We start from the raw sequence: 15,923 nt of genomic DNA on the forward strand, positions 1-15,923 counted from the left end.
AAAATACTAGAGCACATTTTATTTTCATGGATGTTTCATTTATTTTGACAAATCAGTACAAGCAACACATTCCTATGACAAACTATTTCTGCAATGATACCAGCACACAGATGTCAAGGAGTAAATTGAATAAAGATGTATTTCATGTACAACTACTACTTGCTTTCATGGTTCAGTCTTTCAAAAACAAACAAAAAAAACTTTGCTTGTTACTATTTTTCCTGCAATTTATCATTATTTAATCATCAACAATTAGTTATATTTTGTCTCGTTGGATTTTTCCTTTTTGAGTTTGTCTGCTTTTTTTTTTTCTTATTTTGTGTGTTAAAATATATCAAGACTTTTGATCATATATGTTTTAACAGCATAGATACTATTTTAGCTATTTCAGCTTTAAGGTTTTTTTCCATATAATGTGGACTCATTTTAACATCAAATAATATGCAGTAATATATTTCCAAAATGGTCAACATCATTTACCTGTAATGGATGGAGAAGGGTTCCTGATGGAAGACAATGGGAGGAAAGGAAGAGGAGGTAAATGGAAACATGAAGACAAAGAATTAGAGGCCGGAGTTCTAGATGGGTCTCCATATGGATACTGACATCATTCAGAAAATGAGCGGAGTAGGGTGCAAAATATAAAATGAGTCTGACTGGTGCCAATGTACAGAGACTACTATTTTGACAAGAAAAAGAGTGACAAATTCACATTACAGAAGGTTCAAAGAAACAGGCATTTTTAACAGGTAAGGAGCATGTAGAAAAAAACCAGCCTAGGGAACAAGGCTTCCAGAAAGCACCTCCAAAGTAACTCCCGAATCATGGGGAGGGCTACATAAGAAGCAGCACCCTATAAATAGCCGTGTTGATGATAGGAAGAAACCATCAAGGGAACAGAAGCTCTAAAAAAATTTGAGGATTGATGTAAGTAGTGGGATCCTAGAAGTAAGAGGAAAAGGGGAAGAATGTCAGTGGGAAGCAACACAAAGCTGCCATGAATGCGGATCTGTTCACAGGGGGCTCCACTTTAGGGGATAAGTAAGGTAAAGAAATGATCATGATGGATTAAATCCTGGTTATCATTGAGTACTGAGTCTTAACTAACATTGAGTCAAGTGCTGGGTCCCAAAGACAAAGCTGATAGGAGAGGTGTGGTGGGAGAGGTTTAACACAAATAATTACGGTGTTTTCATTTTAAATTTTCTGTTGATGAGGATGTTGGCAAATATATCAAGATAACTCAATATACTGATCTAATTAAGTTTTTATATATTTAAATTTGAAGCATTCCTCCTCCTGCAAAATATGTGTTTGTAAAAGACTGTGTGCTCAAGTGACAGACCTGAGGACAATTCTGCCTTCTCTGTTGCCCCTTGTATACACACGGGAGGTCATACTGGACTTGCCTCCTCTTAGCACATATCTTCAGAGATGATTTACATAAAATGCATTTTCCTCAGGGTAGCCCTGTTATTACCCAGAATGCAAAACAGAGAAATTCCATGATTTCTTCATCCACGGAAGCTTATGTGCTCAACAAAACTGTAAGAATACAAGGTATCTTTACACAGAAACTCAGAGACACACAGAGAGATATGATCACTGTGAAATCACTAATGAAGAAGGAAATGTCAAAAGTTCTGTGATGTGTCATTCTGAGTACTTTCCCAGATATTGTCATGCAAACAGAGGAATGGTCATGTTGCAAAAAGATACTCTGTTGAAGAAACAATTTGCCTCTAAGCCAGTGTTGGTTGACAAAAAGGTTTAAGAATAGAAAAGGGGCAGGTGTAATTCAATGTTTTTTGGAACCCTTGAAGGATTTTTCTTAGTGTCCTGTAACAAAGACTGTAAATTTTAGATAGCCATTGTGAAATGTTTACCCAAAGGTTGCATGTCCTTAAAGAGCACACAAAGGTTAGTGGAAAAATGAAAAAAAGCGAAAAATTTTCTCTTATTGGGAAGAGCCTTAGGGCAAACAGAAAACAGAAGATATGAGAAATGCATAACAACTGAGCCACTATAGAGTTACCCGCCTGTGCTACAGGGGAGAACTTGGGCGACAGCAACAGAAGAAGTGAAAAATGAAAATTGTGAAAGATCTATACCAGCACTGTCAAATACACCCTTCTGTGATGATGGAATATTCTGCACTATCAATCAATAGCCATATACAGATACTGAAAACATGAAATGAGGTTATTTTAACTGAGGAAATAAAAATGTTTTAATTTTATTTAATATAGGTTTATTTTCATAATATTTTTTTTTATTTATTTATGCATAGAAGAACTGGCATGTAGGCCAGAGGTGTCAGGGGTGACAGCATTCAGCAGAGACAGAGTGGGGAGCAGAACAGGCAGCTCTACTGACATACACTGCTGAGAGGAGCAGTGGCTGAGACAGGAGAGGTCTGCTGCACCATGGGGGTTAGCTTCCTGGTCAGGGATCAAACACAGACCATAGTGGCAATAGCTCAATAGCCCTGAGACTTAGCCCCTGTGCCACCATGGAGGCCTTTAATTAATATAGGTTTAAACTGGGCCTCCCAGGTGGCGCAGAGGTAGAACGCTGGGCTGTGAAGCTGCCCGTAGCCTCTGCAGCACCCGTTCAATCCCCGGCCACCAGGCGAGGGTCCCACATGGCAGGCAGACCTCTCCTGCCGCCCGCTGCTCCCCTCAGCAGTGTACTTCGTCTGTCTGCCTGTTCTGCTCCATGCTCTGGTGAATTCTCTCACCCTCCCGCGCTTCTGACTGTACCCAGTGCTTGTATAAATAAATAAATAAATCATTTATATATATATATATATATATATATGTATGTATGTATGTATGGCTAGTGGCTACCATATAAAGAAGCACAACTCTATTATCATGGCCCTGAAAACATGTGTCTTCACAAGGAAAGGAAGGACTTCAATACTTATTATAAACAAACCAGTCCAGCCAAGGATGGCAAACACAATTGTAATTGTGCACTAGCACTTTTGATTATACCCAAACATGGTACAGTGGAAGAAAAGGAAGGGTTACAACTAGTAATTAAGCCTTGAACCTTTTTGTTGATTTCACATTTTCTACTACACAGTTCAATGAAGAAAGCATGTTGCCTATTTAATATACAAACATAAAAACACAAAGAGAGACAACTGACGGGAGCTATTAATACAATGAAGGACATTTGAAATGACTAGAAACCAAATAATCAACCTCACTGGCACAAATCTATGAAACAAAAATCTCACAGGGTACACATGATCTACAGGGTTTTTTATGTTCTTCTCATTGTTGGACTGAATTACACTCCAACACACTAAGTAAATCTCCCTTTAAAACACCCGGTAAATATAGAAAATGAGTCAAAATCTTAAGTACTATATAGCACTACAGAGAGCTATAAATGTACAGGATTTTTCAAATTTTATAATGAACTTTTAGGATCCTAGAAGAACCACCATCTAGACATTACGAAACAGATTTACAAATGGGATGACATCAAACTAAAATAAACCAGCACAATAAAAAACTCTCAATAAAGTGAAAATACATCCTAAAAGAATGGAAGAAAATATGTGCACATCATACATCCAATAAGGGGCTAATATAGATTTACAAAGAACTCAAAATATCAAAAAAAAAAGAAAATAATCCAATTAGAACAGGGGCAGAAGAACAAAGCAGATACTTCTCCAAAGAAGACATAGAGATGGCCAACAAAATGGATTATTAAAGAGTACTTAGCATCCAATACCCTTTTTTTATTGCATCACTCATTAGTTCATTCCATTCTACACCTACTGAGTATGAAGCATCATGCTAGTTAGGCTGGAATATAAAAAATGTTCTTACATAAGAGTCCTATATTTCAGTTATGATATAGAAGTTTGACTCTTGTTTGGGAGGAAGGGACAACATGCCTTTTCATCCTGTAAGCAGAGAAGTTCTCTCCTTGGCATATCTATAGCAGAACATCTGAAGCAAAATCATATTAGATTGCGCCTGAAATTTTGTCATCAGTACCCCTCCTCTTAGGCACATCCCAGGAAGGGTGTTTTGTTTGATTTTGTACTTTTTCTAAGTGTTTTTAAATCACTAAACATCAAAGGACACTATAAAAATAATCAGTGTCATAGCAAGCCCTCTTAAATCTTCACAGCACATCTTTGGCTATTTCAAGCACTGATTTCAAGAGCATTAAGCATATCCCACTCAAATATAAAGACAAAGCACAACCTGGCTCAAATATAAGTGACTGTGGAGTTAGCCCACACTTTTCTCTCCTTCATAACATGTCACATCTTGAATTTCACATCTGAGACCACAAGACCGCAGGTGTGCTCTCTGCCCCCCTTGAGCCACTCTGCAAGCATCAGCAGACCCCTCCAGCATTCACTTTACTGACTTGAAGAGTGTGCTCAGACATGCTCACAAGATAGAACAACCATCACAAAAAGGTTATCCTTGATAGTTTCCTGGGTAGTATTATCTGTAATTCCACCACTCGTCAGTAATATGAATAATAAATAGAAAGCTGAACTTACTTCTTCAGGAGAAAATGCTATGCCACATTCCACAGATGCATTTTCCTCTAACTCAAAAAAATATATTTTAGGAAATTCAGGGTCTGAGTATTGCACTGTAAAGACAAAACAAAACATACACATATTAAAAAAAAGTCAGACATACAACAATCATATTGTTAAATGTGGAAACAAAACTTTGAGAAACCTGATTGATATGTTTATAACAATCAAAAAGCAGTTAGTAAAATATCTGTAGGGATGTATAAGGTTACTGGATTAAAAAAATCACTGTTAATCTCAATATTACCACAATAAAAAGTAGTATAAAAATAAAATATTTAAAAATGGTCCTTCACTTATAGTATTTCTTTAACATTAGAACTTAAGACAATTTAAAACTATTTTTACTTTTATAATAACATCATTATAGTATATAATATAAACCTGATTTGTCTTTAAACTCCATTGAAAAACATGGAAATTCTTCTAGATTAAATTCCACTCTGGCACGAGTTAAACCTTTGTTTTTTACTAAAAATGGAATAATCTCAGTGGTGCCCACATAGGTGCCAGTGAAGTTAAAGACATCCTAAAATTAAAAAAAAAAGAATAATTAGAAAGTACAGTGATAGTTAATGAAAATAATGTAAACTATTATACCACTATGTTTATCAAGGCCAATGTTAACGGTAATGTTTGTAAAAATTACCAGTTCTCTTCTCTCCTACTCCCCATGTGCAATCAGTTACCAAATCCCATTATTCTTAACCTCTTAGTCTTACTGTAATGATATGAACTTAACAACACATCACTTAGCATTTCACTTCTAGATTGACTTTATTCAATTCTCCATGCCACAACTAAGTCACAATTTAACTAGACGAAAATCTACTCCTATCACATCCCTTCCTCAAATTTGGTGATTCTCCTCCATCTACAGGACAAAGTCCAAGTCTGTTACAGGTGCATAACAATCACCATGACCTTTCCCTGCCTCATCTCATTCCACTCTCACCCTATCATATCACTTCATATTTCAGCAAGCTGCATGACTTGTCATTTACAATCAACACCTGACACTTCACCCAGAAGGGTGTTTATCAAGGTGTCCCATCTGTCAAGAAGGGTCTTCTCTTGTAATTGTCTGATAAATAATATGTGTACTTCACATCCCAGTTAGATAACCACAGTTACCAGCATTGTGTTGAGGACTGCTTTCTTTCCTTCCTTGTATTTACTTACATTACGATATCACAATGTTCATTTATTTGTTTAAACATTTATTTTTCTTAGTGAACATTAAGCCTGATTTATATTTGCATTCCTAGCACCTATTTGACACCTATTTTATTATTTTCATTTTTTTAATTTTATTTTATATATTTTTTACATTTTTCATTTTTGCAAATGTATTTTACATATTTTTACATTTTTCATTTTCATTTTTCAAAATGCACATTTTGCATTTTCATCTTGGTCATAGTCCCCATAGAGTTCCCAACCACCTTATTTTGACCCTAAACCCGCCTTCCCCGTCCCCACCCCAGTAGTGTGTCTCTGGTTTATAGTTGTTTTGATTTTTGTTTTAAGTTGCTTTTGATTTTTATAGTTGATTTTGATTTTTACTTTATTATAATTAGTCTTTTTCCTGGTCCCTTATTTAGGTTTTCTAAATTCCTGCTATGAGTGAGACCATCTGGTATTTTTCTTTTTCTTTCTGGCTTATTTCGCTGAGCATGATCCCCTATTTGACAACTACTTTAAATATATTAGGGATTTGTAATGACTGTGTCTTAACTTTATCTTACATACCAAGTATTTGCTTATTCCACAAAACTATTGAATTCTGCCTTCTGGAGGAGAGACTATGTATCTATATCTCCATCCTATAGCGCCTTTGTAAAAGAATTACATACAACATTAAAAGGAGACAGGAACCAGCATCTTAATGTTGAAGAAAAATACTTCATTAAGATCAAGTGGTCACTATTTGCGTCACTTAAAATAGCAACACATTTCTACTTGTGAATGTTGTAAAATCCAAAATGGGTAAAGAAAATTTGATGCTTTCTTTACGTAAAAAACAAACAAAAAACAAAACACTCCTGTTAGCCAATGCTGGCTTTGCCCATATGCTCATTTGGATAAAATTTCCTAATCATTATTAAGACACATAGTCAATGCTATACAATTACTAAATGTATTGCTGACAATATCTGGTGATACTAGGGTATTATTTTTTTTAAAGGTAGCTAGGAACTGTTTTTAACACTCAATATAATTAGGAAATACTGACAAATATATGTTAACGACAAGTTCTCTGAATGATTCAATTATACCATAACATATAAAGCATGCCAAAAATGTTATTAGGATGAGGAAATAATCAAAGCTCGATACCTGTCTAATATTGTTCACCTAAGGACACCATAACAATGGGAAAAAAAAAACAAAAACAACAACTCTAGATACTGTATGGCTTAATCTCCAAAAATCACGATAGTCCTAGACAAGCTAGTTTAGAATCTGTCACTCCATTCAGACTCACCATGCCTTGAACACCAAGTAAAGACTAGAGAATTATAACTTAAAGGCAGACCCTAGAAGTGTGGTTATGTCATTAAAGTGCAGACTAGAGGGCAGCCTCACCTGAGGCAACAAGCTGCCTCATTGTTTTCCTCTTAATTTAGTACAACTCCAGAGTGATGCTAGGTGCTGTGGTACTAGTGGGTGAGGAAAACAAAGTGAAAATAATGTGACAAATGCTAGGATGGAGAGTTTAAGATGTTCATAATAGCAGATAAATATCACAGTGGAGGGGCAGAGGGATCTGCTTCATAGGATCAGAGTACCTTTGGGCAATTCCAGAATGACCAGGAAAAAAAAAATATTGCGTGAACACACACATACACTATCAATTTTATAACAAAATTTTATCAGAGTAAAGAACAATGTGTTCAAAAAATAAATATGACTACAGTTCATAAAATGCAAATCAAGATTATAGGGAGATGCTATTTTATATTGAATAGGCTGGCAAACATTAACTTACAACTTATGGAGCAATGGAAACTTGAGAAGAAAATATGGACAGTGTCTTGTGTAGTCAAACAAGCACATATCCCGTGTTTAAACAACTCCACTCCTACAGGAATTCTGACATACGTACCTCAGAAAATGTGTCTATTAATGTTCACAGCTATAGTGTTTATAGTAACAAAACCCCCAAAACACCCAATTTGATGGCCAATGAAATGAGTCTATAAGTTATAGTACGTCTTCACAGTAGACTATTGAGCAGAAATGACAATCAATAAAACACAGCTACAAGCAACTTAGATGAACTTTGGAAACATAATATTTAATTGAAAGTCACTTACCAAAGACTACAAATAGTACATCTTTATGACAAAATTCAAAATGAGCAAATTAAAATAAGTAATGATAAAGTAATTCATATATATGTGGTAACCCCATTCAAAAAATTTAGGGGTAATATTCACAAAATTCAGGAGGGGTGTGGTCATGATGAAGTCTAGTGATGATATTGTTATTGGTAATGTAATGATACTTAAATTCAGTGATAAATTGTTATACCTTCCTTTACTATTCATTCTGCTTCATTATGTATAGTTATATTCTATATATTAATTTCTATATGTCAAATTTCTACATAATAAAATATTTTTGAACATAAATGAGCTGACTAGAGAAACATGATAAATAAAAATAACCAAACTCATAATTATGCAAATAGATAACATACTCACCGGTTTGATTACAACATCAGCAATCTCAACAGATCCACCAATCCTAAGGTCAATGATATTTGCACGGTGAATAGAAACCTTATTTAGGAGAAATATAAAACTTTGTGGGAACCACATTAAAATATACTTATATATTGCTAATGCAATACCTGACATTTATGTTAACATTTTGTAATTTAAATAATCATAACATAAATGTCACAAGGTTTATTCCAGTAGTTGCCACATTTCTTATTATGCAGAATTTATATTCATAAGAGGAAAGAATGTTCAATTCTTTAAAACTCCACCATAGTGAGTCCAGCTGACAGCTTGTGAATTTGACCAAAGTTCTACCCATTTGACTAAACATTATTGCCACCCTCTGTAGTCCTTTTGTATTTACTCAATTTCAATTGATTATTCAGAATTAAAACAAACAGAAAACTGAGTGAAAACATAATCCTTCCATAGAAAGATACAATGAGCATAACAATGAGCTAAATAATGGCTGAGTTTAAGGGCCATGTATAGTGCTAAATACATTATCTCCTTTATTAATCCACAGTATTCTATGATGTCACTACTGTTACTATCCTAATTTCTTAATGAGGAAAATTGAGGCTTAGAGAGGCTAAGTATTTTGTCTTTTGTTTGAAATGACAAAACTTGACAGCAGCAATGGCTAAACTTGAATCAAACACTGACTTAACATTCAACTGCTTCCAAGAAAATTAAATAGCAAAATAAGAATTTAGCTATTTAATTCCTACAAAGTAAGAGCTATAGATTATCTGAACATACTATTGTCTAAAAAAAGTTTTAGAAGCACAAAAACAACATTCCCTTAAAGCCCTATCTGCAAAAGAATTAGAAGCAGTCAAGTTCTAGATTTAAACCTAAATGTGTATTACATTGAAGGGATATGAGAGTATTTCACCTTTTCCCACAGAATCAGTAAGATTATTTATAGGACAAAAGGACAAAATACCAGTTTTTCAGAATTATTGGGGAAAGTGAGGTACCATCTACTTATTCTTATTTACCAAACTACTGCAGTGATAATACTATATGATTTCTCTGTCTTATTTAAACAATGTATAGTACATAAGCAAAATGATACACTAAAAAGCACAATTTAACAATTTGGAAGAAATTACAAATCAACATGTTCTTCATTAATGAACCCCACATATCACAGCTCCACCTTTTATCTCTAGAGATGTAAACTATACTGTGGACCATATCAACTCTCAATCACCTCCGACATCATAGTCATGTCTCCCTCTCTCCTCCCTGCTTTCTCTCTCATATTCAGAGACAATAGTTCTGGATGTCACGTCACAGGGGCATCGATGTGTAATGTTCTTCTGATCAATCCCAATTCACCTTTGTCCATTTGCTTCTTATTCAACTTCTTCCAATTTTAATCATTATTCTTTCTCAAGTACCAATAATTCATTTCACATATACTTATTTTAGTGTTTATAGAATAACATAAATATTCTCTATCATCTGTAAGTTTAATCCATGGAATTCAGACCAGTATGTGTATGCCATGGCCTCTTTGGTAGACATCTCTATAAGGAGAGCCAAAAGGTGACTCAAACTCATAAAATGCCTCTAAAATCTGCTACTTAATCTCTGATCTCTTTCTCATGGAATGCAGCCATGTTACTCTTAACTCCTTTTATTTATATGTGATCCCTTCATAGTCACCAAGTCCTAAATATTTATCTCCTATATTTGACTAGAATTTATCCTACTTTCTGACCGAGAAAATCATCCTCTTACTTGGACATCTACATAAGACAACTAACATTGCACTCCTCCATCTTATTGGCCTCAGTTTACTGCTCTATAACCAAAGTGATCTCTGAAAACTGCAAATCTGATTGTGAAATCCCCATGCTTAAAAGTCCTAGCTCTTAAGTTGAAGTTTGGATTTGCTAACATTGTTTATAAGGAGCTATATGACCTAACACCTAGGTCTCTAAATAAATCCCCACTATCACCCATGTAATCTATAATCTAGTCGTGCTAAATTTTGATCATCCATGCAGTCTATGACAAAGGCATGCTAAACTTAGTTTTTCATATCTGTCTTGCAACTATTGCTCTCCCCCAATGCCTAAAAACATATGATATGTGCTTTCTTTAAATACTCTCTTCCTCTCCTCCTCCACTCCATTACCATCCCTTTCATATGGCTGATACTTAACTTCAAGTGTCTTTTAGATGCATCTTCCTCTAGGAAGCCTTCTCTGATACTTTAAGCCTGGATTGATGACTCCCTATGTGTCCTCCCTTTGCCTGCTGAATTTCTCCATCACAATATTACAGAATTGATTACATTATATTTTCATTTTCTTTTGAGTTACCTGTATCTTCCATCATATTGTAAAAACTTTGAGATCAAAATCCCTGATTATGCTGTATAATTTTGCATCTTTAATATCTACAACAGAGACTGAAACTTACTACTACACAGTAAATATGTGTTGAATTGATGAATAAACGACTCTCATTATAATGCAAAAAAGGTAGGTTTTATAGAAACAGCATAGTCCTCTAAAATATAGTGGAAATTAACCTTTTTGCAAAATCTGTATTTTCATGGCTATATTTTTAATTTTTTAAAAATACTGTGTAAAATAAATTTAAAATTTCAGACCATATACCTCAACTTATAATTAATAAATGTCTTAGTATGACTTTGTTAATAAAAATAATTAGGTTTTTTATTTGAAAGACCAACAAATCCATGTTTATTACTAAGCTATGTATTATTTAAGAATGGTCATGGGAAATTGATGGATAAAATGGGGGATTATAACTAAAGATATTCCTTTTGATCTGATGATAGTTATATACTCTCTAATGTGTATAAATGCACACAATTGATCTGACTGAAGACCAAGGGTATTCCATTCAAACAATATGGAGTTTCCTTAAAATATTAAAAATAGAGCTACCGTATGATCCAGGAACTCCACTACTAGGTATTTACCCAAATAATGTGAAAACACTAATGCAAAGGGATATATACTCTCCTGTGTTCACTGCAGCACTACTTACAATAGCCAAGTTATGGAAACAACTTAAGGGCCTTAATACAGATGAGTGGATCAGGAAAATGTGGCATATAAACACAATGGAATACTTCTCAACTATCAAAAAAAAAAAAGATGAACTCTTGCCATTTGTGACAATATGCATGGAATTTGAGGTGATTGTGTAAGTGAAATAAATCAGGAGAAAGACACATACTTGATGATTTCACAGAGAAACAAAACAAAGGAACTGACAAAACTAAAGGAAAAAAAGAACACAGAAATTTTACTGCTGAATTGAGGCTACTAGAGGAAGAGGAAGAATAGGGGTGGGAACAAAAGGGGGGCATTGGTCTAGGGTAAAGTACTATGAGTATTTTAGTGGTGTGTGTGGCAGGATGACATACATCTGAGAATGTGTGACCCTATACTCCTAAATCATATAGTGTTGTAAACCAATATTAAAAGTATCCCATTCCTTGAGTTTATGGTCAATACAATTTATTACAGATTGTACTTACATGTTTAATTTACTCTGCTTAACAAACATTACAGAAGTTCCTAAAATCAAAGTAATATCTGTTCATTTATATAATTCCTACACCATGAAATTGGTAAACATTTTATATGTTCTATAAAATACAGATGTTAAAATCATATTAGAATCTGTCTATAATTCATAGTCATGAAATCTATTTAAAATTAGAATTCAAAAATTGATCATTTTTCCCTAAGGTATATAATTAAATAAGGTAGCTAATTAACATCATTAAAAATACCCTTCTTTGCTTTGTGACTAGTAAGGACTTTCTGTAAGTTAGAGATGGCCAAATTTCATTACAATTCATATGAAACATGTCCCATATTGATTAATGGTATCCATTTCAACTTTGTTCCATTACCAACTTTCATCAAAAATATTTTCTACAAATCCTCCTGCCAAGTTCTGCTAACTATTTCTACAATAAATGATACAGGTAAGGTTGTTTTTACAGATCTCTGAAATCTGCATATCAATAACTAAAAAAAATATAGAAATTAAAAAAAAACTATTCCTTAGTATCATAACATTAAAAAGAATTCCCATTTGAAGAAATCATTAAATCACATTTTCTAAGAATGAACATATAGACATTTTATAGCATTATACCTACTATTATAAATATAACAAATAAACCCACATATAATTAAGGAGCAAACCCATATTTGTATAAACATACCTTTGCTCTTGTATCGAATTTTTCTGCCACAGTGGGTGTACAGGAGATATTAAGAACAGTTAATCCACCCCATGGAATAATTCCTTCTGATGGAACAATATTAATTGTAGGCATAAGACTCTGATCACAAACCTATAATTAAAAATTTGCAGAAATACTTCATTCTTATTTTAAGTTAGTGCTCAAAACTAGGAAAGTTTTTAATCCACTATCTAAAGAAAGGACTCCTAGGGACAGGGCATGAGATGACTCTGTAATAGATTTTCAAACACCAGACTCACAAATACTTATTGGACTTCAACAAGGATTTACACCACTAACCCGGAGAACAGAAATTTCAGTGGCACCTTTCAATTCAAATAGGATGATAAGATAAAGTTTTTATATGAAGTGTTTTCAAGACTTTGCAAGGATGAGATATATGTATCTCTCATATATATATATATAAATATATATACCTGTTAGAAAATATGCCAAAATTCTAGATACTACTTGGATAGTTTGCCTTTCCCCTGAATCTAAAAACTGAAAGCAAAGTGAGTGGGAAGGTAAAATGATGAACTAATTTCTTATTTTTTATTTTTATCCTGATAGCCTGAAGCCCGGGATATCATTTCGACTTTCCAAAGAGCTGTAAGTAACTTGCCAATGGATTCATGGTGTGTTTTGTCAGAAGCCAACTAAGGCTTCTCTATCATGCTTTAAGACACAATAATTTAAAGGGAAATTGGTTAAAATATCTTTGGGGATAAGGGAAAAATTCTGAAGCAAGAGAAAAATCTCATACGAGATATGTAAATATTAGCATTAGTCAATTTATAAAAACTAAAGTATCAATACTATAGAATTCATGGCAAAAAAAATCAAATTGTAATGTGATACATTCCAAAAACAATTTCAAGATTCTCGATTACCTTGAAATAAGCATGGTTTTGTCCTACATTATGAAGAATGGCTTTCCTCCAACTTGTTAAACCTTGAGGAATATTATTGAAAAGTATCCTTGGCTCCAAAAACGTGACCTTGGTGTGACCAAGCTAGTAAAAAGAGGAGGAAAGGGAAAATGTAATTGAAACAACAGTAGCATTTGTTTGTCCTTTACCAGGTAACTCAGACTTTTTCAGCTTCAATGCAATTTCTAAAATATGAAGTTTTATCAGCTTTTATAATATACTTAAGATAAAGGAAAATAGAATGGAATATTTTAAAAGAACTCCTAAACTGAAGAAGGCAGGGTGAGTAAGATCACTCTATAGAGGAAATAAATCTGACTGAGACTCACTTAGATCAATCTCAGAAAGAGACCTCAGATATCATCTACCCAACTGTGTATAGAATGTGCTTTGCAAAAGGAAAGAGTTCAAGGGTCACCTAAGTATGACAGATAATGTGTCAAATGAGATTATCCAGGCATATTTCTACTATAAATCTTCTCATAGTACTTAGCATACAGATAATGTACAATTTGCTTAATCTGAGAATAGGGAGTTAGTTTATTATGATTCACAGTATTACTTAGACACAAGACACCCTAACCTTATCCCACATAAATCACTTCACAGAACTAATGCAGCATAGAATATTTTTGGTAAATGTTGACATTCATCACCTCTCCCATTTTATAGGAAAGCAAATAACAGCCAAGGAAAACCAGAATCCAAGTTTCCCAATTTCATATTCTGTGCTTTTTTTACCAGACCCTATTTCTTCATGAACATTATTTCTTATTGTTTTAGGAGGTTTTAATACATCCTTATAATTATTTGAAGAACATAGTTGGGTAAGTGGAACAATATTCAAACAAAGCTAACAGGAGAGGAGATACCCAAGTAAATCCTTCATAAATTAATGACAACCCTGCAATGAATACTTCATTTAAACACTGCATGTTCCTCCATCTTTAGTTTATGAAGAGTAACCTTTCACAATTCATCTAACTTTAAGCATTTTTAAAATTTATCAAGTGATATAATTCATTATACTTTTATCTGAGTTTATTTTTTAAAGATTTATTTACTTATTTATACAAGCACTGGGTACAGTCACAAGCACGGGAGGGTGAGAGAATTCACCAGAAACAGAGCAGGGAACAGAACAGGCAGACAGCAGCAGGCGCGGCAGGAGAGTTCTGCATGCCATGTGGGGACCCTCGCCAGCAGCCAGGGATTGAACTGGCGCTGCAGAGGCTGTGGGCCAGTGCTCAACCTCTGCGCCACTAAGGAGGCCCACTTTTATCTGAGTTTAATTCATAACTAATCCTAGCGTAGGGAAAGCAACTCTTATCAGTGGGCAAAGGAAAAGGCTATGGAGGCAGCTAGATTTAGATTTAAATTCCAAAGAAGGCAGGGACTAAATTTGTGAACTTGTATTAGTTAACCTCTCTAGTCCTCCATTTCCTCACCATCAACTGAGATACTAGTACTTGCTTTGTATACAGCTGTTGCAAAGATTAAATTAGATCATATATGAATAGCAATCAGCATCATGCCTGACATATAACAAAAAAGATACCTATTATTTAATTCTAAGTTGAAATTACTTAAATTGCATAACTTTACCTGTTAGAAAAAATACAGACAGGGTTACCATATAGGCAAATTTCTATTTAGTAAGCTTGTCAAATACAGTTATTTAATAACAATGAAAGACTTGCGTACATATGTTCACCAGAGACAGTAATAAAATGTTTATAGAAGTACAATTATATTAGCTAAAAATTTGAAGCAATTCAAATCTCTATCAGTTGTGTAATGGAAAAATGATGGCATGGTCATGAATGGACCACTACTCAGGAATGAGAATGAATAATCTACCGCTAGTGCATCACCATAGATGAATCCCTAATGATGAAAGAAAGAAGCCATACATAAAAGAGAACATATGCTTTGACTACATTTATATAAAGTTCAAAACCAGAATTAATTTGTGCTCTTAGAAGTAAAGATAGTGATGACTGTGGGAAGGACACATATGGCTGGAGATGTGGAGGGAGGTGGTCTTTTGTGATATTAATTATGCTTTGTGTTTTGACCTGGATATGAGTTATAAAGGGCTCACCAGTCTATAAAGAATGAGTGCTACATAAAATTATAATATGGGCATCTTTCTTTATGTATACATCATTAGAAAATTTAGAAAGAATAATAAGTAACTGAAACATAGTGAAAGTAATACGAACTGGCTATTCAAGCCTAGAACAGAGGAAAGACCTGACTGATTACTGACTGCCACTGGCTAGCATTGAAGTGGATGAATCTCTTATCTCTTAAGGCTATAAGATGCTTCATAGCTGAAATATGTAAGAGTATGATCACAGCCTGGAGACAGAAGTGGGATTTAGTAAAAGAGGATCTGGTTTGTATTAAGTTACTAAGAA

The 15,923-nt window shown here is 34.0% G+C and overlaps 1 protein-coding gene across 1 annotated transcript in view; it reads right to left on the reverse strand.

Annotated features, from left to right (window-relative positions):
* CFAP47 (cilia and flagella associated protein 47) overlaps window positions 1-15,923 on the reverse strand; it is a 330,871-nt gene that overhangs the window by 267,092 nt on the left and 47,856 nt on the right. The window contains exons 16-21 of the mRNA XM_054695900.1: window positions 15,757-15,836; window positions 13,462-13,584; window positions 12,548-12,679; window positions 8,296-8,373; window positions 4,970-5,114; window positions 4,544-4,638 (exon numbers count right to left, since the gene is read on the reverse strand). Coding sequence (XP_054551875.1) covers window positions 4,544-4,638; window positions 4,970-5,114; window positions 8,296-8,373; window positions 12,548-12,679; window positions 13,462-13,584; window positions 15,757-15,836 — 653 coding nt within the window. The remainder of the gene's footprint in view (window positions 1-4,543; window positions 4,639-4,969; window positions 5,115-8,295; window positions 8,374-12,547; window positions 12,680-13,461; window positions 13,585-15,756; window positions 15,837-15,923) is intronic.

Source organism: Talpa occidentalis, unplaced genomic scaffold, assembly GCF_014898055.3.
Source record: "Talpa occidentalis isolate TD23 unplaced genomic scaffold, MPIMG_talOcc4v2.1 talOcc4.15, whole genome shotgun sequence".
NCBI classification, from domain to species: domain Eukaryota; kingdom Metazoa; phylum Chordata; class Mammalia; order Eulipotyphla; family Talpidae; genus Talpa; species Talpa occidentalis.